The 26,774-nt window shown below is 40.4% G+C and overlaps 1 protein-coding gene across 1 annotated transcript in view; it reads right to left on the reverse strand.

Annotated features, from left to right (window-relative positions):
* Nucleotides 1-26,774, reverse strand: part of WWC2 (WW and C2 domain containing 2) — a 202,904-nt gene that overhangs the window by 102,170 nt on the left and 73,960 nt on the right. The window contains exon 2 of the mRNA XM_032413686.1: nucleotides 1,053-1,162. Coding sequence (XP_032269577.1) covers nucleotides 1,053-1,162 — 110 coding nt within the window. The remainder of the gene's footprint in view (nucleotides 1-1,052; nucleotides 1,163-26,774) is intronic.

Here is a 26,774-nt window from a genome sequence, read left to right on the forward strand (position 1 = left end):
CCCTAAAGAGTACTATATTATGTAAATTTTTAATATAATAGACCTATGAGAAATAAGATAACAGAGTATAAATCATTATATATTACTCAAAATCCTTATTTTTTTTAAGATTTTATTTATTTATTTGAGAGAGAGAGACAGAGATACTGAGAGAGAGCACAAGGTGGGAGGAGAGGGAGAAGCAGACTCCCTGCTGAGCAGGGAGCCCAATACGGGGCTCGATCCCAGGACCCCGAGGTTATGACCTGAGCCAGAGGCAGATGCTTCACCAACTGAGCCATCCAAGCGCCCCTCAAGATGCTCACTTTTAAATGAAATAAGCAAACTGAGTATCAGTGAGTATTACATGCATCCATCTGAATACATTTTTTAAAGGGGTGGGTAGGGAGTAAATATACACACACTCACACTCACACACACACACACAGACATATAAACAATACTTCGAGTATGTGTTTTAAAAAGTTGTTCATGGTCACAGCAATCCTCTGCCTAGCCTTACCATGCCAGTGATCTGACAGATTAAAAAGCTGTAAAAATGAGAGGTGCTCCCCTTACAACCACAAAGAAATCAGGAAACAAAACAAAACAAGGGTTTAGTCTTTTCCACGGTACAGCTGCATCTCCGAGAGGTGCTGATGTCAGTCGCCCCCCTTCCCACCACAGCACACACAAAGCCACTGGACCTGGCTGTACGCGGCGTGCCCAGCATGCCCAGCTCTGCGGCAAGGACAGAAAAGGAGGAACCCCACTCTGAAGGGCAGTGGTCATGGGACGGCTCATGGTCTCCACCGGCCCCCACACCTGCGCTCGAGAACACTCACCCCTACCACGCAGACAGACACACAGACAGACAGATTCATTTCTCTGTCTCTGCCCCCATAAGCCCAATGTACATACATGCCCCAGATTCCAAAACGGGCATTTCAGGTAATATTAGTCACTGAGAAAGTGGGGTTTAAAATAAAAAAATTCACTTTGTAGAGTGTTTACCCTTTTGTATGATTCCAGATTGGGGGGGGGGGTTACTTTTACAAAAAAGAAAAACTTACTGTTGACATGATCGATGTAGTAGACGCCAATCTGTGGGTCAAACCCTGCTTCCCAGCCCCACGGCAGCTCATCCCCAACACAATCAGCAAATGACAAGGGCTTCGTTAACCTGCAACAGACCAGAATAAATGCACGGTGATTCTTTCCATCAAACAACATAGGTCAAAATTCGGTACCCTAACCATAATGAAGACGTGTCTAGGTGGCATTTCCGTTTTGTTCTCAATTGTGTCTAGAGTTTGCATGGCTGTGTTTGAAATCTTAACAGAAAAAAAAAAAAAACAAGGATAAAATACAGAGATGAATATCCAAAAAAGTAACAATAAGTCATAATACCCTTTGCAAAGTTCACAGCTTAAGACTGGGAGATAAATCCATACAATAAATAAGTAAAGCCATTTTAAATCAGGGAGAAGTCCAAGCTGACAGTAAGGAGGCCTGGGACCCTGCTCCAGCTCTCCACTAAATGGCTCTCCCATGACAAAGAAAAATTTGTCCCGGGATTCAAATCCTGGCATCATGGAAATCATCACACCAGTAACTCTAAGACAAGATACGTATCAGGATACACTAATTCTAGATTTAGATGCTCTTGTATAAATTAACTGAACACTTACTTGAATGTGGGGTCCACTATGACAGGGGGGACAAGTATATTTTATTTTTGTAAGTATCTTACACATACCAGTCACTCAACACAATTTCTAATGGAACCAAACACACAAAATACTTAGGTATCAATGTGATGTCGCCTTTTGAAGCTGCCTTATGCTTTCTTTTTTTTTTATTTTATTATGTTATGTTAATCACCATACATCATTAGTTTTTGATGTAGTGTTCCATGATTCATTGTTTGCGTATAACACCCAGTGCTCCATTCAGTACGTGCCCTCTTTAATACCCATCACCAGGCTAACCCATCCCCCCACCCCCCTCCCCTATAGAACGCTCAGTTTGTTTCTCAGAGTCCATAGTCACTCATGGTTCGACTTCCCCTCCGATTCCCCCTGCCTTCATTTTTCCCTTCCTGCTATCTTCTTTTTTTTTTTTTTTTTTTTTTTTTTTACATATAATGTATTATTTGCTTCAGAGGTACAGGTCTGCGATTCAACAGTCTTGCACAATTCACAGTGCTCACCATAGCACATACCCTCCCCAATGTCTATCACCCAGCCACCCCATCCCTCCCACCCCGCACCACTCCAGCAACCCTCAGTTTGTTTCCTGAGATTAAGAATTCCTCATATCAGTGAGATCATATGATACATGGTCTTTCTCTGATTGACTTATTTCCCTCAGCATAATACCCTCCAGTTCCATCCACGCCGTTGCAAATGGCAAGCTTTCATTCCTTTTGATGGCTGCATAATATTCCATTGTATATATATACCACATCTTCTTTATCCATTCATCTGTCGATGGACATCTTGGCTCTTTCCATAGTTTGGCTATTGTGGACATTGCTGCTATAAACATCGGGTTGCACGTACCCCTTTGGATCCCTACATTTGTATCTTTGGGGTAAATACCCAGTAGTGCAATTGCTGGGTTGTACGGTACCTCTATTTTCAGCTTTTTGAGGAACCTCCATACTGTTTTCCAGAGTGGCTGCACCAGCTTGCATTCCCACCAACAGTGTAGGAGGGTTCCCCTTTCTCTGCATCCTCTCCAACATCTGTCATTTCCTGACTTGTTAATTTTAGCCATTCTGACTGGTGTGAGGTGGTATCTCATTGAGGTTTTGATTTGGATTTCCCTGATGCCAAGCAATGCTGAGCACTTTTTCATGTGTCTGTTGGCTGTTTGGATGTCTTCTTTGGAAAAATGTCTGTTCATGTCTTCTGCCCATTTCTTGATTGGATCATTTGTTCTTTGGGTGTTGAGTTTGATAAGTTCTTTATAGATTTTGGATACTAGCCCTTTATCTGATATGTCCTTTGCAAATATCTTCTCCCATTCTGTCGGTTGTCTTTTGGTCTTGTTGACTGTTTCTTTTGCTGTGCAAAAGCTTTTTATCCTGATGAAGTCCCAATAGTTCATTTTTGCCCTTGCTTCCCTTGCCTTTGGCGATGTTTCTAGGAAGAAGTTGCTGTGGCTGAGGTCGAAGAGGTTGCTGCCTGTGTTCTCCTTTCGGATTTTGATGGACTCCTGTCTCACATTTAGGTCTTTCAACCATTTTGAGTCTATTTTTGTGTGAGGTGTAAGGAAATGGTCCAGTTTCATTCTTCTGCATGTGGCTGTCCAATTTTCCCAACACCATTTGTTGAAGAGACTGTCTTTTTTCCACTGGACATTCTTTCCTGCTTTGTCAAAGATTAGTTGACCATAGAGTTGAGGGTCTGTTTCTGGGCTCTCTATTCTGTTCCATTGATCTATGTGTCTGTTTTTGGGCCAGTACCATACTGTCTTGATGATGACAGCTTTGTAATAAAGCTGGAAGTCCGGAATTGTGATGCCGCCAGCTTTGCTTTTCTTTTTCAACATTCCTCTGGCTATTCGGGGTCTTTTCTGGTTCTATATAAATTTTAGGATTATTTGTTCCATTTCTTTGAAAAAAGTTGATGGTATTTTGATAGGGACTGCATTAAATGTGTAGATTGCTCTAGGTAGCATTGACATCTTCACAATATTTGTTCTTCCAATCCATGAGCATGGAACATTTTTCCATTTCTTTGTGTCTTCCTCAATTTCTTTCATGATTATTTTATAGTTTTCTGTTATGCTTTCTCTTTAAGCTTTAAAATGAATGATGGAAACCACAGTTTCCTAAGCACTACGGGTTTCAAACTTAATGTTGGGTTGATTTTTCTCTCTCACTTTCTTCATTTTTGATTTTGAGATTTTCCTTGGCTTGGTTAGAGCAGCCTGGGCAGGCTAATAGTACAGGTTAGTGAATGTCCTATTGTCGGGTGGCCAATATCAGTGGACATACCTTCTGATTTAGCTACGGGCACCACCACCAACACAGTTCCTACATACAGAATCACCTGGAATCCCATTTATCCATGCTAATGAATATCAACAATGACATAGTTCAACTGAAATACAGCTCGTTTCCAGAATCTCATCATTCATCAGAATGACAAACTGTGTTACCTACCCTTCAGAATGCTGGGAGATCAATACGTAAAGGAGGGAAACGCTTTCTTCCCAGGCCTCGCCTACAATAGCCCCCTCCAAGGACATAAAATACCAGTGGATGAAAAGAAGGGAGTGTCTCCTTTACTCTCAATGTTCCCAAAGCCCGAAATCTGCTTCTGGGGACACCGGCCTTTGAAACCAGTTCAGCTGATGGAAGTAATAAGGAGACCAAGCAGCTCTGCCCCTGAGACACTAGGAGACCACCTTACTGGGAGCCTCTATCTACCCCAGGTTCCTTCTCTTTTAAGTGGTGATCACACCCCCCTTATCCTCTCCCTGCAATTTAACTGCCTCTTAAGATTAATGTGAGATTAAAAAGGAAATAACTTAGAACAGTGTCAAGGACATGGTAAATAGTCACCAGATGTCAGAAATTATCAATCCAAGCGCAACACATGAATTCTCTAATTTGTTCTTCAGAGGAATGGAGTCAGGCAGTAGTTCTCAACGTACGGTCTTCACGACCAGCAGCATCAACATCTGGGCGCTGGTTAGAAATAACAAATTATTGGGCCCTTAGGCGGAGTCCTACAGAATCAGAAACTTGAGGGCCCACCAATGCATGTTTAATCAAGCTCTCCAGGTAATTATGGAAAATTTGGGAACCACTGGCTCAGAAGGTAAGAGCCTGAAATTTGGCATCAGAGATCTGCTGGGTTCAATTCCCTGTCTGCCACTTACCTGCTGGACAACCTAGGGCAGGTTACTAACCTTAAAAACCCCTGTTTCTGAATCGTTTTTAAAGGGGGGAAGGCGGATCGTGAAGTTTAAATGAGGATTAAACAACATAATCGTCGACGAATGGGAAGCTTCAGTATATATTAGATGAGTGAAATGAGCCCCAGACATGTTAGGTAATGCACCCAATAATATGGCAACTCGTCAGATTTACTTTGCAAACCTGGAGTCAATTTGAACCCAATCCAAGTCAAAAAACCATGCTCTTAGTTGTGCTTAAATTCCATCTTATATCGTAAACTGCCCAGGAAAACTGATAAAGGAATTAGATACTACATCAATAAAACCCCCTACCACAGGAAGCGGCCTTGCCTTCATACGTTGTCTGTAAGACTGATCTCTGACTCTGTTGATAAAGCTGATTATTAGATAAAGCCCCTGTGCCAGGTTACCTTGCATATCATTCTGTTCTCTTTCCCTCACTCTTTTATCAGTGCTGTCTAAAATGCACATGCATCCTAAAGAAATGAATAAGACACGGATATGTGAGTTTAAATGACAAGAGAGTGGTATTACACAAGTGTTATCTTGGTATCAAATCAACATGCTTCAGCCTGAGTATGACATGAATGTATTTGTCAGTCTAAGAATGAGAAGTCACAAAAGCTTCAGAACATGGGTTATGATTACAAATTACGGTAATTTGACTCTACTTGGAAATTATCCAGTTTTTCCTATTAATTGCTCAACAGATAATAAGCATTTTATTAACTGTCACTGTTCTAAGACTAGAATTACATCTATAAGTATACATGTAATTATGAACTCAGTTAAAAAATTCAAAAGTTTCCATTCCTGGAAATTTTAATGTAAAAATTTCTTTGCAGTGTTACTTCAAAAATCAATTAGATGCTTTATTTTCTGTACCTGGATAAGTACCTATCTTTTCTCCACACTCTATCAATAAGTAAAACCATTAAAATACATATGTATAAATTTCAAAATGTTAGAATTTAATTCTTATCCAAACTACAAGGTATAAATAGAATAACATTCTCAGATACCAAATAGAATTAAGCACTCAGTTCTGCTGCTATCCTGATAATGGGAACATATTACTGTGACATACTAAGAAGTAACACAAAACAAAAAGAAGTTAACAGATGCATTCCAAAATTAGAAACAATATGACTTAGAACAAATACAGTAAGCAGAAACGTTGATTAGTTTCTAAATTTCTTCCTCTTGTTTTGCACAAGGAATCTCTGAAACATTCCATCTTCCTTTGATGTTCAGGAACTAAAAATGGATGGAGTTTGCTTTTTGTTGGTTCCCCACAAAGGAGCAACATCATGCAAAAAGCCTGAAACTAACAAGAGTCTTTATGCTAAATTCCAGAGATTACTCTTTGCTTTAAAAACCGCCTTCTTTTGCACCGTGACTAATGTGAAGAAAATGCCAATTTACTACAGCGCTTTGCCAATGCTCACATACAAAATTTGAACTTTGCACGGCATTTCCTCTCTTTGTGGGCACTGTCTCATCCTTCCACATGATCCGCCATTTAGGGCTTACTGTCAATCACGGATACCTGTCCTATGACATGAGACATCTGCCACACACACACAGATTTACTCTTCACCACAATTACGTGATGGTGAATGCTGCGTGCGCATAAGCACAAATCCCAAAGCACTGAGTTTGAACTAATTGCACCGAAAGAAAAGGCACTTGACAGAGAAAGCCATTCTCGGGTTAATAAAACTCTTGCCACAGTTTAAGTCCCCCAGATGTATAGTTTAGCGTGAATGCGAAAGGTCTTCCCAGTTGTTTTTGCTTTGTGGTATCTGCGGCTCTCGTGGGGCTTAGTCAAAGCAGAGTTCACGTTGTGAGCTGTCTAGGATTACTACGGGATCTGCCCACACAAACAGCGCTGAACGGCTACAGAGGCCTGACAGAATATTAACTTATAATGATGTTAATTAGGCCCCTCAATACGTCTATCTGTTTCTATCGCTATACTAGTCAGGGGAAGTAGCAAAGGGACAGAAAGAGGGGGAATCACAGAAAAAGGTGAATGGTGGCAGCAAGAAGAAAACGGCTCTTAAGAGAAATTATACAGACCACTTCAGAGGAGGGTGGATGAAGTGAACTTCGTATCTTTGAGGAAATTAGCTTAAATTTTTCAAAACGAGCCATATTAGACAGGAGAACTGCCAGACAGGGATGGCCCTGAGCCCAGTACACCGGGTCAAGGAGGAGCCTGGGGCACCATGATTTAAATGGCTCACCCAATGTTTCGCTGCTGAGGAGCATAACTGGGGGGCCCAACCAGGTCCGTTTCTCCAGACTGAGTTCATGTCATCTTTGTACCTGCTTGGGCTCTCAGACAGTTCTTTTCTGTGGTGGCCCGAGGTCTGGCCTTCCTCTTTTACCCACTGGTGCTAGTTTTTTCCCTAGTTGCCAAAGAGAACCAGTGTAATCTTTCTTCCATGTGATGGGCTTTCAAATTTGAACACAACGGTCTTGTTTCCCAAACCTGCTCTCCTAGAACCCAACTGTCTGGTTCCCCTCACCGTTGCTCATATCCCTTCTCTACTCAAAAGCCTACCAATCTCCTGTCCATAATCCCACCGGGTTCTCCCTGCTCTGCAATCACATCCCATCAATTAGTATCAAGCATGAATCTCCTCTCGTATAGTTCGTTTTTTTCTCCCTTGGCCTACAAATATACTCAATCCCTCCACCCTAAAGAAAACCTTTCCTCAAATCTTCTGGCTCATCTTTAATGTTCATTTCCTAACCATTTATTCATTCCAACCTAGAGATCTTAAAATCTAGAGGGCTTTAGGAGACCCTGTCAAAATCTCCCTTATGCCACCTAACCCAATCTATAGCTACTTCATGAATATATGACTGAAAGGCAATATTTGTGGGTGACTCACCTTTGAAAGAGCACACCGCTTATGCTGTCGATTTGGGGACTCAACTGTATTATTTGCAAAAATGTCAACGCTTACACTATTCTATGTAGAAAGAAGTCAACTTTTACATGAAGTAATTATACTAAAAATACAAAACATTCACTGTTTACCATGTACCACACATGCTTTAATACATATAAATGTGTGCGTTAAATCCTCATAAAACTCTGCGAAGTACATATAAGTGTTATTGCCATCTGAATAGCCCATGCAGGAAAAAAAAACTTAAACTGTAATCCAATAAGCACACGACTGGGTAACACATACCTCTTTCTAGTCAACATTTGTGGTTTCCAGCCACTGGGCTGATTATGCAGTGTGTCGCTGTCATTGTTCTCTAAAGCATGCGTTCAGCTACTGATACGGATTTGACTCTCCACCAGTTTCTGGAAGAAGCGGCAAGAAAGGGGCCCCTTTCAAAAGTTCTGGAGGGAGAGGGGAGGGGTCTGTATGCTGAAGCAGCATCGCTGGGCAGAGGGGTACACTGTGGCTGTCTACACGGCCTGAGGGGCTCCTATTAAGGCGGCAAAGGCTACGTGCCCCCACACAGGCCTTCACACTGTCCACCTTCACAACAGAGGCTCCGAAGGACGAGGAGGTCAAGTACAATCACAGAGAGAGGGAAAGATACGGATCAGGGACACACAACTCCTACGTTCTTTTAAAGATCTGACCGACGATCAAAAGCAGCTTTTTTAAAAATACTTAATCTTTTTGATAGGATTTGTAGACTGAACTGCAATTTCTAAGTAATACTATATTTATACATGCAATTCTGAAACAGGAGGTTAGAAAATGATTCGACTTAATTGTTTACATTGTCCGCCTATTTTAACTAAAAAAAAACAGTTGGTGCCTATAAGGTCAAAATTATGGATCACATTTCCCACAGGAGCTCTTTAATGTAAGATCAGCCTGGAAATGTTGATTCCGAGCAGTAGCTCCTGAACCTACATGTACATCCAACTCATCTGAAAGGCTTATTATAAAATAGATCACTGGACCCATCCCCACACTTTCTGCCTCAGTAGATCGAGGTGGGGAACCTGCGTGTCTTAACAAGTTCCCAAGTGATGCTCATACTCTGGCCCCTGGACCATACTTGGAGAATCACTAGTTAAACCACTAATCACAGCCCTAATCCATCCAGGTGATGGAGAAAGGAAAACAAACTCAATTTAAAAATGAAACTGGAGGCAGAAGCCTCTGCTTCAGAAATACCTATATGATGAAAACTATGTTTAATGAGATGTTTAAACAAAATTAATGGCTTAATAATTCTCAGATTGGAGTCGCTTCATTTAATTTTAAGTCAACATTTTTTTTCCTCAAAGAACACTTAAAATTTTTTAAAATAAGGTCTTGAAAAGCAAGGTTTTCTTTTTCTTTCATATTTCCACCTACATACAGAATAGTAATAAGTACTCAACATCATTAGTCAACAGGAAAATGCAAATAAAAAACATAATGAGGTACCAGTTCATACACACCAGGATGGCTATAATTAGAACAACACCCCCAGAACAGAAAGTAACAAGTGTTGACACGGATGTGGAGAAAAGGGAAACCCCCTGCACATTGTTGGTGGGAAGGTAACATGTTTTCAGCCCCTGCAGAAAACAGTTGGGCAGTTCCTCAGAAGTTAAACACAGGATTACTACATGACCTCGCATTTCTGCTCCTGGGTAGATGCCCCAAAGAACTGAAAACAGGTACCCAAGCCACTGCATGCCCATAATGTTCACAGCAGCACTGTCTACAGCAGCCAAAAAGTGAGACACCTCAAATGTCCATCAACGGATAGACTGCATGTGGTATATACGTGCAATGCAGTATCATCCAGCCATGGAAAGGAATGAAGTGCTTACACGTGCTACAACGCACAGGACCTCCAAAACATTAGGCTAAGTAAAGCCAGACCCCAAAGGTCACATAGGGTACGATTCCACGCACATGAAATATCCAGGATAAACAAATCCATAAAGATAGAGAGTAGAGGGGTGGTTGTCAGAAGCTAGGGAGGGGGGCAAATGGGGAGAAACTGCTGGATGAGTATCTGGAAGGAGAGAAATGTTTCAGAACCAGAGACGGTGCTTGCACAACAGTGTAGATGTAGTAAATGCCACTTTAAAGTGGTTCATTCTGTGGTATGTGAATTTCACCTCAATAAACTATTTTTTAAAAATAGCAACACGTCATAACAATGCCAAGACTCCAAGTGAGTAAGATCTCTTCACAAGAGGAAGTTAAATAATAAAAATATGTGAAAATGTGTAACTTCACTAGTAAAAAAGAAATGCCAAATGAAACAATAATGAGGCTTAATTTTAAGCCTGTTAGGGTATCGAGTTTTTGTTTTGGTTTGGTTTGTCTTCCTAATGAAACTCAGTTCTGGTGAGGATGTGAAGAATCAGTTACTTTTGTTTGTTGCTGGTAATTTTGTAACTTGAGACAATCCTTTTAAGAAACAATTTGGCAGTATTAGAAAAGCATTAAAAAGTTGATTCCCTTTAACCTAGGAATGCTAGTCTTACGCAGTATTCCCTGAATCCTGTCCCACAGGACCACCCCTCCAAAGACTGAGTGGCCACCTAAGGCATCTTACTAGCCTCTGTCTTCCCCACCGGCTTACGAGCTTCTCCAAGGCAGGGCCCCATTCTGTTCTCTGCGTCCCCAGCACAATACCTACCTCATCAGTTTAGAATCCATGTTGAAACTGAATGGATGCAGATTAGAAAGAAAGACAGGAAGAAAACAATTATGGAGGACTGTTATTGCTTTTTTTTTTTAATTTTCAATTTACATAAGTGTAATAGTAAGTGCATTTATTAAAAGAATAATATGAAGGTTAATATTTAGGTGATCATTGATAAATATATTAGTGAATAGCTGATAACAAGACTATGGAGATAACAAGAAAGGAGAAAAATCTCTCAATATTGCACCAAAATATCTGGTCCTGTAACTTATTTTGGCTTATTATAATTACATTATATATCATAAATGAATAGCTAAACAGAAAACAGATTCTTAGTGACAGAGAGGTAAAAGAATTTATCGCAGGTGTTACAATAATTTAGCCATTTTTTAAAAGTATTTTACCCTACAGAAGAAAACAGAGTGGTCAGCAAACACTTCAACCTGAACCTCTTTTCTCTCCTAAGTGCCAAGAAATGTTTGCCCTTTGGATTATTTGGTTTTGGAAAAGAGTTTGAGAATTTAAGTAGATATGCCAGTAAAGAATGCTGGCGAGAGGAAGAGGGCTTAACAGATTATTATCCAAACAAACAAACCCACCAAGACCGCCTCATCCTCCTACCTACAGTTCAAACAGCACAACCATTGTGGACGCCATCACAGATTAAGAGCTATTCAAGGACCAGGACTGGAAGGTGCTGGAGGATTCACTCAGGAGAACGTGCTCCAGCCAGAACAACAAAGAACTGATTTACAGTAAGCACACCCCTCTGGATGGCTAGAACCTTGCTGTATTCAACCTCTATCTTAAAGAGGTTAACTCAATGATTAAAATGACCCTGTATTACTTTTATCAAAATCTAAGGAACTAGGAAGATGTTTTTTAATCCCTATAACCTTATTACATAGGGATAACCCCAGTCAACAGTGTGTTTCATTCCAGGCTATGCTTTTCTTAAAAAAACATACACACCCATATACTGAAGCACATATATATTATGCACATTTTTACAAGATTGGTAATAAACTAAACTATACACTATAGTTTTGAGCCTTGCCTTAAAAAAACCCAAGTAATACTTTCTCATCATGAAAAATATATAAAATAGGATAAACTATTAGTAAAGTCCTGCCTTCATTTCCCTATAGAAAGATATATATTCCCATACATTGGTATCTTTTCAGTCCATCTATAAATTCACATGCTATTACAAAATGTATGAACAGGCTCATACTATGTGCATTTTCTATGACTTTATTTAGTTTGCAATACAAGTTAGAAATTTTTCAATGAGCATAACTATACATTTACCTCAATCTTTTAATACCTACATATATGGAACAGATTACAGCCCATTATTTGACTAATCACCAATTAACAGACATTAGTTTCAACTTCCTTCAAGAGAAATTAATGCTTCCATGTACATGCTTGTAAATATTTTCAGCTGTGTAAGTACTTTTTAGAATGAATTCCTGGCAGTGAGTCGAAGAGTATACACACTTTTAAAATTTAAAAATGTCAATATGCATTAGAGAGATCTTAAAGACATATTAGCATTTAAATTTTTTAATCCTGATACATACTCTCCTCCACCTGGGCATTACCAATTTGCACTCTCATCCACAATGGTAGTGAGCGCCCATTACCCACATTCCACCACCCCTGATACGGTCCTGGGGTGGGGGTGGGGGGCATAAATCTAACAATTACTACATAAGGTCTGTAACTTTTCTGTATGTTTGCTTCCTTTTGTCCTTTTTTAAAAGTGCTCTCCATATTGATTTGTAGCAACCTGTAAGACATGTTGGCATTAATCCTTTGTCAAGTTGCAAACATTTTTTTCCGAGGATATTACTGGTCCATGAACTATTTAGGATAAATAAAAGACTGATTATTTTAAAGTATTGGTGGGGGGGCACCTGGGTGGCTCAGTCAGTTAAGTGTCCCAACTCTTGATTTTGGCTCAGGTCATGATCTCAGGGTTGTGAGACTGAGCCCAGAGACAGGCTCAGAGTCTGCTTGAGATTCTCTGTTGCCTTCTTTCTCTGCCCCTTCCCCTCTCTAAAAAATAATAAGAAAAGAAGAAGAAAAGTCTTGGGAAAACTAGATTGACAGGGGAAAAAAGCTAGATCCTTATCTTCCTTCCAACCTAATTAATTCCAGATAAGTCAAAAGAATCACATGTGATAGACAAAGAAGCTAAAGTATGAAACCCACTAGAAGATACATAAGAATTCTTTGAGACTTCTGGGTTCCATTCCTACATCCAGTGTTTCAAACTGTAGTCCTTTAACACTTGCCATTGAAAAATATATACAATGAAAACAAGATCATGCAATACATTTCAGAGAATTACCGACAGAGGCGACAGAGGCGTTAAGCTTACAGCTTGCTCTGTTAAAAAGGCAATTAATAAGTATTAGAAACGTGTTAAAGACATACTAGCACCAGACTGACTTTCTCCTTACAACAGAAAGTAATATGACTCAAATTTACTTAATGTGATGTCCCCGTTCTACTACACCCTTCTTGGGAAATGGTCCTAGGCCAATGGAAGACTCCAGCAAAGGGTAGCATAATCGGGACAAATTTTAATTGAGGAAGGTGAACCTAACAGCGGTGCACTGAACAGACTAATCCAGCAGCAGCAGCCTCACCTGGTAACTTACTAGAAATGCAAGTTATCAACTTCCTCCCCTCAAGCCACTAAATCAGAGCCTGAAGGCGGGGCCACGCCCTCGCCCTCCGCAAGCCTCCCTGCCTACTGCAGGGGGAGAGCCCCTGGGTTAGAGAGGGGCTGAAACAGCTCAATTTTCCATTTTACCATCAGGTAGTAAGCAATGGCGATGGCCAGGGAGAAAGGAAAGCACCGTGGCAGCGGACAGGAGCACTGCCATGAGGAAAATAATAGCATCTGAGGCTGCCAGGGAAGAGAAAAGACTCCTGTAAATGTGGGGTTCCAGGCCTGGGTCCCTGAAAGTAGAAGCTGGATACTGAAAAGCTGGGGGGTGTTCTCCCTAAACAAGAGAGAGGTAATTGAGAAAGTCTACAATTCTGTGGTTTGAGTACGGTCATAGCAACACCGGTAAGCAAAATTATCCCGGATTAATTAACTTTAAAAGATGTTGCGTGTGAGGTGCCTGAGGGACACGCAGGGAAAATATAGACTAAAATCTCCACTGGGACATCAGATAATGGATGAGATGAGTGAGCCAGGCAAGGCCTTGGGATGTGCCCACATTTAACGGGACAAAAGCAGAGAACAGAAAGAAGGGCTTAGACAACGGAAGGGGGGGGAAACCCCACTTCTCTCTCATCTTTTCGCTCCTGCCCATAGCAAGTAATAATAAAACTTACAGCAAAGGAACATTTCATTCATGCATTCATCAGGTCACCAAATCTTTACTGAATGCCTCTGTCCCACACTGGGATACACAGGATGTGGGAAGCATGGTTCTGGTCCCCCAGCAGTTCTTCCAGAGATAACCAGTGACTGGCCGGCTGTCCTGTGGATGTAAGCGTGGCATGAAAGTGTTCCCCAGTGAGAGCGAAATGTGTGTTTTGAAAACCAATGAACTCTGAGTATATCTGCTTGTTGTACCATCTAGAAAATGACTGACTTAACACGAGGGAGGTAGTTCCGTTGAACACCAAGGAATCCTCCTGACGACACTATATGAAACTCTCCATGGACTAGAGCACCTAGTTCTCGAGCTTACGTCCCAGGGACCCCATATTGGTTAAAAGGGAAGGAATCCTCGTGGCCAGGAACCCCACCTGGCAGAGTCCACGCAGGTGCAACCTCTTCTCCACGACACTGAATGCCCTGTCACTAGGGTCGCTCTCCCACCATCCTGACCACGGGAAGCAGTCACGGCTCATGCTGGCATTTTACAACCCAAGCCTAGCTGTTGCTGTTTAACAGCATTACCGGAGTTTAATTTACATACCATAACACTTGCCCATGGTTTAAGTGTGCAAATCAGAAATTTTTAGTAAATGTAGAGAGTTAAAACCACCACGCAATCTAAGTTTAGCACATTCCTACCAACCCGAAAAGATCCCTTGTGCCTAGGTGCAGTCACCCGGGACCCCCATCCCTACTGCCTGCCCCAGGCAACCACTCATTTACGTTCTGTCTCTATGGATTTGCCTTTTCTGGAATGTCAGATCAATGGAGTCGTACAACCTGTGGTTTCTGATGTCTGGCTTTTTTATTTAGCATAATGTTTTTTTGAGGTACATCCATACTGTTGTGTGTGTCAAGAGTTTGTTCCTTTTATTGCAAAATAGTGTCCTATTGTACGGACATATCACATTTTGTTTATCCATTCACCGCTTTACAGACCTTGGGACTGTTTCCGCTAGGATGAGTAAGGCTGCTATAAGCATCTGCAAACAAACGTAGCTTTTGAGGGAGAAACAATGATCCGACTTCAAGCTCAGTGTGAGGGGCCAAGTTTTGTGACATGGTTGGCACAAGTTATTGGCATAGTGGTCTACAAACACTGAACAGCAGAGAAGAAAGAAAAACCAGCTCATACCAACAAGGGATCAGCTTATTGACCTCATTAACACCAGAAAATCATAATGTTTGCCAGCGGGCAAAGGGTGGCAATCCTACACGACTTCACTGCCCAGAAGCAGGACACCTGCTCTTCAGATGCCTACTCTACCAATTGCTGAAAACCTAAATGAGTCCGTGCGAAGTAAAGGAAGAATCAGGCAGCAGAAACAGGCTTTTTATCTGTGCAGCTCCCTCTGCCTGGACACCCTCCTTCCCTCCACTTTTCCACCAATCTCTCCCTGCTCAGTTTCACCTTACGATTGTCCTTTGAGATTCCACTTCCTTAAAAGATCCTTCAGAGGGCACGTTCTGCATGGAGCACTGGGTGTTATGCACAAACAATGAATCATGGAACACTACATCTAAAACTAATGATGTAATGTTTGGTGATTAACATAACAATAAAATAAAATTTAAAAAAAGATCCTTCAGAATGCGCTGTCTCCCCCAGGCAAGCCATCCTGCTTCCTAAACTACACTATTTAATAGCATCGTAGGAGCTTTGGTTTGGGAAATATCTTTCCCCTTCAAATTGGTTGTTTTTCACACTGTTCACATTTTTTCAGTTGACTTGTCTATTCTGTTCACTAAGTCCTTCCTGGTTTTTCTCTAAGCCCGTAGCATGGCCCTTGGTGCTCAACAGATGTTAGAGAAAACAATGAGCGAATGATTGCTAAGCCACACCTCTGTGTGGAGATCCAGGCAACATCTACCTGATAATTCTGTTTGGGGGGGAAGGTGGTTTCATAGCCACAATGAATGTTAAACTCACACGAAACATAACCCTTGACCCCCGTTCCTCACCCTTCCCCCAACCATGGTCCTTCCCAGATTACACATCTTGGAAAATGCCGGGATCCTCAACCCAGATGCTCGAGTCACAACCCTTCACGTCTCCCTCTCCCTCACCCCCCACCCGCCCCTACTCAATCCATCATAAATCCTTCAGGCTCAACCTCCAGACTCCACCTCAACCCATACAGCTCGCTTTCTCCACCTCTACCTCCCTCTGACGGCCAGCTCTCATCCCAGTCCCCACACCCCTCTCCTCGGGAGTCCCCACGATTACCAGTGCAGCGTGTACCCTTCCAGACCCGTCTCTGCATACAGCTAGAGAACTGTCTGCAGCGTTAACATAAATAATACACTGTGTGTGTCATTCTGCAGTTTACCTTATTCATCCAACGATATAACTTGGGACCTTTCGTGTTGCTATCTCATTTCTTATAGCAGGTTTAGACCGCAGTTTATTTAGCCTTTCCAGTACAGTCCAGTACCAATGGACAGTTGAACTGTATCTAAAAACAATGCTGTACTGGGCATTCCTGGATGAGCCCTAGGGCAGATACTGACAAGTATTCAGGTACAGGTGCACCAAGGTGGCCTCAGAGCTACACATGCGCACACGGGATGGCAGCTCCTGAGGGGACGGTGACTCCAGGCCAGCTGCCTGACTGGTGCAGTTTCCGGGTCTGCAGCCCTGCAGCTGGGGGCCGCGGAACGGAGTGCTCAGCTACCCTGGGCTGGGTTCTAGCTACCACGCAGCGGGCTGCTAAGTTTCAAGGCTGGAGAATTTTAAGAAGTAAGCTTTGGTGACTCGTGGGGAAGTATCTGGGGCTTCACTTCTAGCCTCTGGTTTTACTTTTTTATGGTCTACGTCTACAGATATCGTTACATTTAGAGACAAAGCAAATGAATGTCATACCGTTCATCATGTGAAGCTTGTGTTGTTTCCGTGGGTCCCTGGCAAGCCTGCCTGGATAAAGGCTCCAGGAAAGTATGTTGGTTTGGCCACGTGAGCACTGCATTCCTGATAGATTGCACTGAACAAATTTCTGATGCTATGCTGATGCTATTAGCAGAGCCTGGCCTGGCATTAAGACGTCTCATTAGGACTGACCCAAATGGAGTAGTTAGCATTGGACTGTCAGGGGTCTTCCAGGAGCCCTGAGTAGAGAAGGGATTCTCAGGTTAAGTACAGGTCTTCAAGAATGGGAAGACTCTGGGGACATCTGACCAGATTCCCACAAGTGAAACCATGTCTGACTTATTCCAAAGAAAGCTTTGAGGTCCAGGAGTCAATCATCCTCTGTGTACCTGCAAAGTGTGCTTAATGTTTCAAAGACAACTGTTTATACACCTGCAAAAGATCTATGCCTGCACCCATATATGTTACTTGGAAATTTGGGGGTTACATTGGCTAGTCAGTTTCTATACAGTATCTATTCACATATCTTATATATAATGTCTCCATTAAGAGGAGGACCCATCCATTCACATGTTTTATGTATAATGTCTTCATTATGAAGAGGAAACATCTTTCTAATATTTGGCCTTTCTTGAACCTTGGTGTACAACGAAGGAGTATAACAAACATTTAAAGCTTCTGACCAAATGTCCTACAATTTATTTCTTCAATTTCTTTGTATTAAACTGTTTTATATTAAATTTAAAGGTTTTAATTTTAAGTTATTGACATCAGGATCCAATTCAACTCTTTTGTGACATGTGTATATTGGACTGAGACAAATTTGAATTTTTTTAAAACACATGTTTTTGGGGCACCTGGGTGGCTCAGTCGTTAAGCGTCTGCCTTCGGCTCAGGTCATGATCCCAGGGTCCTGGGATTGAGCCCCACATCAGGCTCCCTGCTCAGCAGGAAGCCTGCTTCGCCCTCTCCCACTCCCCCGCTTGTGTTCCCTCTCTCGCTGTGTCTCTCTGTCAAATAAATAAATAAAATCTTTAAAAATAAAAAAAAATAAAACACATGTTTTTAGTGACCAATTTAATAGATCACGCGTAATCCCCATCCCTTGGATTTATAGTTTAGCTGACTATTTTACTTCTTATTTTATTGTTTAGTTGATTTGATATAATATGAACAAGAAGCAGACATTTGTATAAAAGTCACTGAGATCTGCAGGCTGCTTGTTAACTCGGCAGAGCTGACTAATACACAAGTCTATCTACAATAATCACTACCCATGGTATGACTCAGTTGATTTCCTCAAAGTTGCTATCATGTCTCATCTGTCTTGTTTATTGATACGGTCTTTCTTCCTACCTCCCCACGACCTGCCTTGTCCACCACTGCAGTCCTTGGTGCCCAGAGCAATGGCTGGTGTTCGTTCAACATGCGTTCAATAAATGTTCTTTCTGCCAATCACTGCATCTGTGACGATGACTCCACCCACCAAACACTGAATCACTCTCAGGATACGAGACTTCTGCTTTGAAAAGCACCTCATCTTGGCCCCGAGTGCAACTAACACACAAACCAAAAGAATCACAGAATTTTTGAAAGCTCCAGGGTTGGAATTTCAATAATCAAATATCAGAAAACTAAGAAATGTTCTTAAGCAGCCTAAGGAATGGCACTAACATGCTACAAATCAATTCCATACCTGGCATTTGGTTTGCTAGTTAAACACATGATTGAATTTTTATAACTTATTTGAAGAGTTTCTCTGGTGCTATTTCCTTGGGCTCTCGCCCTCTACTTTCCTCTGGCGTAGCACCAGGTCCTCGAAGCACTAAAAATTAGACATATGGAATGCCAGGAATGTCTGATAACTATACTAACTTCAGAGATCAGCCCTTAGTCATAAACAAAAATGCATGCCCTTTGAGCTTCGACTCAAATTCAGTTTGAAGCACACAGAAGTCACGAGGCTGAATGTTGGCAAAGTGTACACGGTGAAGTGAGGTGGGCTGGGCAGAACTCTAAATATAGTTCTTCATCACTGCAAAGATAAACACTGCTTCTTTATCTACAACATTAATGAATTGAATGTGCAAAGCACACTGTGCGGTAAATTTTTAGATTAGTCACCTCTGATTTAGAAAAACAAGCCATTAAAATTGCTTTATAAAATAAAATTAGCCTATTCCCGGATACTTTCCCTAACATCTCCTTATCAGGGCCTCATCTTTAGTTAATTTATCAGTTCTACAGGTGATGGTACTGTTCAAGATTAATTAAAAGAAAAAATGCAAAATGCAAAAAGTTTGAAGAATTGGCTTTTAGTCCAAAAGGGAAATAACAACCAATTGTAGCATATTTATCTCAATTAGGTCCCAATTTTTAGGGGGAAAAAAAAAGGTTATAAAAGAATTCTTGGAACAACTAAGGTAATTTAAATATACTAGATGTCAGGTGATATTATAGAACCTTTTAATTTCCATTAGTGGCGATAATTGGTATTATGGTGTGTAAGAGAATATTCCCGTTCTGGGAAGATGTATACTAAACTACTTAGTAGTGAATGGTCATAATATCTTAACTTATCTTCCAATGTTTCAGCAAAAAAGGTAAATATAGATATAAATATAATATATACATATATGTAAAGAGAGAGGAAGGGAAGATAAAACAAATATGGCAATAAGTTATTTGTTAGATTTAAGCAGAAAATATACATGTATTCATTCTACTGTTTTCACTCTTTTGTATGTTTGAAATATTTTATAATAAAATGTTGGGGGGGAATCCCTCATCAAGGAAATTCCAGTAAACACAACAGACTCAATACATGTGTTTATCCTCTAGGACATAGCAGACAGGGGATGAAAAAAAGGCATACACACAAAAAGACAAAGGGTGGATCAATGGACAAGTAGTGCAACAAAATTTGAGGCAGTGGAAAGCAAATGGCAGAGTAGTAACTGACTTAGTGGATGTGAGAAATAGGAAACCTACATCAGCAAGAAAGCGAGCTCAGAAGCTGATCAATTCATACTGCAAACCCCTAACACGGCTCTGGAATTGCAGCGTCAAGGACTCAGACATTAGGCTGTGGCCGGGGAGGACTAGCTGGAAGTCTGTTAAGTAGCAGTCAGAGCTTCAGCCTGCTGTGTCCCACCCTGGTCAGAAACTGACGGTTCTTCTCCACACAGACCCACACAGAGGGACGGTGGGCTTCCGGGCAGCTGGTACAGCTGAAAGAAGGAAGACATCGTTGACAAAAGGAGGATTAAGGGATGGTCTACATATTGTCCAGGGAGCCTCCCAAGCCCCATTCCCCACTCAGCTTGCAGAATTTTGGTAGCTGGGCTTATATTGACCAGGCAGGGGGTGGTGGGGATTTTTCCAGGAAAACTAACAAGAATAGGAGATGAGATCTGTTGACATTAACATCTGGGAGTACCATAACAGAGAGGCTGAGCTAGATCACTACACAACAAAGTCCCACCCATAAATATAGAGCCTCCAAAGAGCTTTTTATGACTCATTCATAATATGACTGTGGGCTGTATCAGTCAGGACAAGCCAGGCCATGCTCCAACAAAAAACAAAGCCAGTCTCAGTGGCGAAACACAACAATCACCCATTTCCCGCTGAAGCCAAGTTCAAAGTAAGTCTGGATGACTCCCCCAGGTAGCTGGCCTCCACAGCACGGCTCAGCATTCTAGAACACATGTCGGGTGACTGCAGCACCTCCATCCCAAGATTACATGTATCTTGTGGGCAAGGAAGATGCACATCACTTCTGTTCATAATCCACTGGCCAAAACAAGTCACATAAAAGCAGGGAAGTTAATCCTCTCATGTGCCTGGAGGGAATTAAGAAGCAGAATGATGGGAATTAGTTATGTCTAACATAGAAGTTAAGAATACTAGGCCTGTACAATAAAGGCACCAAAACAAACACACTGAAACAATGAAACAGGCAATGTAATGAATAGGAGAAAATTTCAATTTTGTTCAGAGAAGTTTCAATTAGCATCTTCAAAGAGTTAGAACAGAACATCAAAAAGGAAATATTTGGAGAAAGAATTTTTATTTATTTATTTTTTTATTTTATTTTTTTTTTTAAAGATTTTATTTATTTATTTGAGAGAGAGAGAATGAGAGAGACAGCACATGAGAGGGAGGAGGGTCAGAGGGAGAAGCAGACTCCCTGCCGAGCAGGGAGCCCGATGTGGGACTCGATCCAGGGACTCCAGGATCATGACCTGAGCCGAAGGCAGTCGCTTAACCAACTGAGCCACCCAGGCGCCCTGGAGAAAGAATTTTTAAACTCTTGGAAATAAACAATATGAGAACAGAAATGAACCCATCTATTGAAGTGTTAGGTCAAGTGAAGAAAATGTCCCAGACAATAAGACAAATAGAACGGAAAAGACAGGAAAATTAGAGGACCAGTCCAGAAAGTCTAGTATCTGACAAGCAGGAGTTTGAGAGAGAGAAAACAAGGTACATGTGAAGGGGAAGATATTAACAAAGACGTAGTGCAAGGAAATTTCTCTGAATGAAATGACATAGGTTTCCAGATTGTATATGGCCTGCTCAGAACAATGGTTAAAAAAAACCTAAATCAGAGCACAACATTGTAAAATTTTAGAGTGTGGAGGCAACGAGAAGAGTCTAAAAGCTTCAGAGAGGAACCAGGTGACCAAACACACACACACACCCCAAACAAATCAAGAATCAGAAAGGCTATCCACTAACAACAAAATCTCTGAAAAAGAAATTTAAAAAATGGATCCCATTTATACTAGCATCTAAAACATTAAAATACTTAGGAATAAATTTAACCAAGGAGGTGAAAGAACTCTACTGTGAAAATTATAAGACACTGATGAAAGAAATCAAAGAAGGCACAAATAAATAGAAAGGTATCTCATGTTGATAGAATTGGAAGAATCAATTGTTAAAATGTCCATACTGGGGTGCCTGGGTGGCTCAGTTGGTTAAGCGACTGCCTTCAGCTCAGGTCATGATCCTGGAGTCCCAGGATCAAGTCCTGCGTCGGGCTTCCTGCTCAGCAGGGAGTCTGCTTCTCCCTCTGACCTTCCCCCCTCTCATGTACTCTCTCTCTCTCATTCTCTCTCAAATAAATAAAATCTTTAAAATGTCCATACTACCAAAGCCATCTATAGATTCGATGCAATCCCTGTCAAGATTCCAATGGCATTTTATTATACAAGCAGAAAAAATACTGCTAAAAATTATATGGAACCACAAGAGACCCCAAAGAGCCAAAGAAATCCTGAGAAAGAAGGAAAACCAGGAGGCATCACACTCCCCGATTTCAAGCTCTAGCATCAAAACATTATGATACTGCCATAAAAACAAATAAACCAGTGGAACAGAATTGAGAGCCCAGAAATAAATCCAAGCATATAAGGCCAACTAATATTTGACAGAGAAGCCAAAATACTCAATGGAGAAAATAGTCTCTTCTATAAATGGTGCTTAAATAATTGGATATTCCCATGTACAGAATGAAACTGCACCCCTGTCTTAAACCACACACAGAAATTAACTTGAAATGTATTAAAGACTTAAATGTTAGCCCTGAAACCATGAAACTCCTAGAAGAAAACATAAGAATAAAGCTCCTTGACATGGGTCTTGGTGGTGAATTTTTGGATACGACACCTAAAATAAGCAAAAAAATAAAAAATAAACAAGTAGGATTTCATCCAACTAGGAAGCTTCTGCACAGCAAAAGAAACCATCAACAAAGTAAAAAGACAACCTACAGAATGAGAAAAAAATACCTGATAAGGAGTCAATATCCAAAATATATGGAGAATTCATACAACTCAATAGCAAAAACAAACAAACCACAAGTAGCCCAATTAAAAAATGGACAGAGAAACTGGATAGACATTTTTCCAAAGAAGATATATGAAAGGCCAACAGATACATGAGAAAAATACTCAACATCACTCAATATCACTGGAGAAATGCAAATTAAGACCACAATGAGATATTACCTCACATCTGTTAGAATGGCCATCATCAAAAAGACAAGCGATAACAAATACTAGTGAGGATGTGGAGAAAGAGAAACCCCTGTGCACTGTTGGTGGGAATATAAATTGGTACAGCCATTATGGAGGAACCTCAAAAAATTAAAACTAGAGCTACCATACGACCCAGCAATTTCACTTGTGGTAATATATACAAAGGAAATGAAAACACTAACTCCAAAAGATACCTGCACACCCCTGTTCATAGGAGCATTCTTTACAATAGCCAAGACATGGAAACAACCTAAGTGACCATCCATAGATGAATGGATAAAGAAGCTGTGGTACATACATACAATGGAATACTATTTGGCCTTAAAAATTGAGGAAACCCAACCATTTGCAACAACGTGGATGACCTTGAAGATATTATACTAAGTGAAATAAGTAAGACAGAGAAGAACAAATACTGTATGATTTCACTTACATGTGGAATTTTACAAAACAAATTCATAGAAAAAGATCAGAGACCCATGGTTGCCAAAGGCCAAAGGCATGGGGAGGGTGAACTGGAGGAAGGGGGTCAAAAGGTACAAACTCTCAGTTATAAGATAAATAAGAACTAGGGATGGAATGTACCATATGGTGACTGTAACTAGCACTTCCGTATGATATATGGGGAAGTTGTTAAGAGAGTAAATACTAAGAACTCTCATCGAAGGGGAATTTTTTTTTCTTTTTTTCTTTTCTTTTAATCATATCTATATCAGGTAATGGATGTTAGTTGAACCTTCTATAATTATTTCACAATATATGTATATCAAACCATCATGCTGTATACCTTAAGCTTATACAATGATGTACATCAATTATTTCTCAGTAAAACTGAAAAAAAAGAATCAGAAAGTCATCAAACTTCTCAAACACAAGACTGAAAGCTACAAGTCATAGAGCAATCAATATCATCATATTTTTGAGTGCAAATTATTTCCAACCTGGAATTATATCCCCAGCTAAAATATCAATCAGGTGTGAGAGTAGAATAATGTAGCATTGTCTGAGATGAAAAGTCCCAACAAATTCTTTTCCTCTGTCCCCTTCTAATGCAACTCTATCAAAATGACAGAAGAAACCAAGAAAACTAGAAGACTGGGATCCAAAAATTAAAGTATTGAATGCAGTTATAATGAATAACCAGTCTGAAGTGGAGACCAAGAACAGAAGGAGCAGGAGGTCTGAAACCAATAGAACACCTGTTGTGTTCAAATCCACTGAAAGGAGATTTATAATTCTGGCAGCAAATGGGTGACAGGGACATAGAAAATTAAACCAATGAAAAACAAGAGATAATTATTAACCACAGAAAAAACAGGAAATTCAATTATAGTACACTAGATTGGTCATCCAGAAACAATATTTACATAGTCATAAAAATGTAAACACTGAATACTGATTTCTTCACAAGGTGACAGAATACCCCGAGATGATGATGAGGGGGAAAGGAAGTGTGTGTGGGGGGAGCGGGAAGGGAGGGGAGGGCACCCGTAAGAGAGGAGAATCCTCATCCAGAGCAGGAAGTCGATTCTCAAAATCTACAATTGAAAAATAAAGACATACAAATATGTTATTTAAAAACACAGAGGTAAATACCAAAAGAAACCATTAAATATGTAGGTATGGTTCACTCTGGGGAGAGAGAATAAGAGAAAGTGGGTCAGGAGACCACCGCCTTGTCTTGGGAATGTATTTTGTGTTTATTAATCACTTACAGATATAACTTTCATTGAAACAAAGTTGCAAAATCTCCCATAAGTTTCCAACTTTAATTTCAAAAGTCTGAAACCTTTCTCTACTGTCTCTATTTACCGATTTTAAATTTATCCCTAAATAAATCTCATATAAATTGTTAATATTACATTTGCTCGGCACTTATGTAAAGTAGATTTTTTTGGTACTCTAAAGCACATAACATAAACATTTGAAAATCTTGCCAATGTTGTCTTTTAGCATAAACCAAGTTTTAGTGAATCTTAAATAAAATAGAAAATACACGTATTCTATCTGTTCTTCTAGCTTTTAATTAGAAGCCCCTGTTACATTCAGTACACTGTTAAGAGATACCAAATAATATATCGGAAAAGTATTCCACAAAGTGTTAAACCACAACATTAATGCCTTTATTTTCATTTTTGAACCCTTGACTCTGCTCTCAAAGAGGCTCCAAAATCTAACAAGATAAAGCATATGCAGAAATAATCTAACATAAGGCAATCTGTGCTAAGTACCATGTGAATGGTACAAAGAAGAAATGAGACAGTTGAATAGAGCAGATGCATCTGAAATGGTGGTTGTCATGCTAAGCTCTCATCAGCTACCTACTCTCCTCATTTTACAAAGCAGAAAAACAAATTAGTTTGAAGAAATTCCTCTTCTTAGATGTCCTAATACGATGACCGTTTCTCTGCCCTATTATTTCTACCGCGCTCTCAAAAAATAATATAAAAAGTCAGTATAAATGAAAAACTATGTCCAGAACGTGCATTTCAACATCCGAGGCTCCAGTGCTCCCCCAGCAGGACTCACTTGGAGCTCTGTACACGGTCCTTTGCAGCACCCCACAAGTTCCCCGACCTGGTGAACATGCTTTCCTCCCCCGCCTTCTCCCCCCACCCACAAATTCTTCCAAATGACAACAACTCCAGGACCTCAGAGCTGAAAAGTTTGCCCATGGAAGCCCTACAGCTGTTGTCAGATATCTGAAGATCACGCTCATGGAAGGTTTCTGAATGTTTTATTCCTATACCCTCAGGCTGGCCTGGTGAGCTCGTCCCCCCCTTGTGACTCCATGTCTGCCTCCTGAATCTGATGTTTGAAGACAGATGATAGATCGAAGAAGACTCACTATTTTCTAGAGTGGAAATCATTCCATGGCCAAGGGCATAGCAACTGCTAATCTAATGTTTTTGTCTTTTTAGGTTTATAATAAGCATCTGGAATAAACCTCTCACCATTACTATTTTTGCTGTGGCTTTACGCTCATTTTGTCCAGCAAACCTACTGTTCTCTAAGTGACTTGAAAACCTAGTTCCCAAAGACAATAAAGGCATCATTTTGAAGTATGCTGTTCTTCTGAAGCTCAAATTGGGGTCCATGAGAAACTACTGATTTTACAGCAACTTCTCCACTTAGGTAAAATATCTACCTCATTGTTCATATTAAGTAAGTTAGAATCAGGTTCCAACATGTTCCTGGGATGAAAACGTAATTTTACATGATGTGTTTATTTAATGGTACAATGAATGACTTGTGAAAGAAAGCTGTAGCACTTCATTTAACATTTCCTTTCTCTACACCAGGTCTTGAATCTCCAAAATTACTTCTTTGTCATAAATACTATGTGATATCAGCAACTGGGTTTTTATGTATGAAAATATTCACCCCACAGTTTGGGTATACTATGGTCATTCCAAAATTGTATTTTCTCAGGATTTCTCTGATGGACATTCAAAAATACAATAATAAAAAAACATTAAGTTAGCTTTCTATAAAGTATAAAAAATACACAAAACATGCTTTCAGTCCTTTCTCAGGCTTTAACAGCTTTATAGTAATACATTTAATTTCAATGAGTATCAACAATGATTATGTATAATCAGAGCAAAATAAAGTTCCCACACACCAATGATTTGTAAGCTTGTAGTTATTTGATCAATTTTGCTAATTTTAATATTTCCAAATGTTTTTAAAAGTACAAAGACCTAGACTTTATGAAAAGATGACATTTCATAATTAAAGACTTTTTTTAGAAATTCCTGCATTTCTACACAAGCCATAATTTATTTTTTTTAAGTATTTATTTATTTTAGAGAGAGTGAGCAGGGGGAGGGGGAGAGGGAGAGGGAGAGAGAGAGAATCTCAAGCAGACTCCGCCCTGAGTGGGGAGCCCATC

This window comes from Phoca vitulina, unplaced genomic scaffold (assembly GCF_004348235.1).
Source record: "Phoca vitulina isolate PV1807 unplaced genomic scaffold, GSC_HSeal_1.0 scaffold15, whole genome shotgun sequence".
In the NCBI taxonomy this organism is placed as follows: Eukaryota; Metazoa; Chordata; class Mammalia; order Carnivora; family Phocidae; genus Phoca; species Phoca vitulina.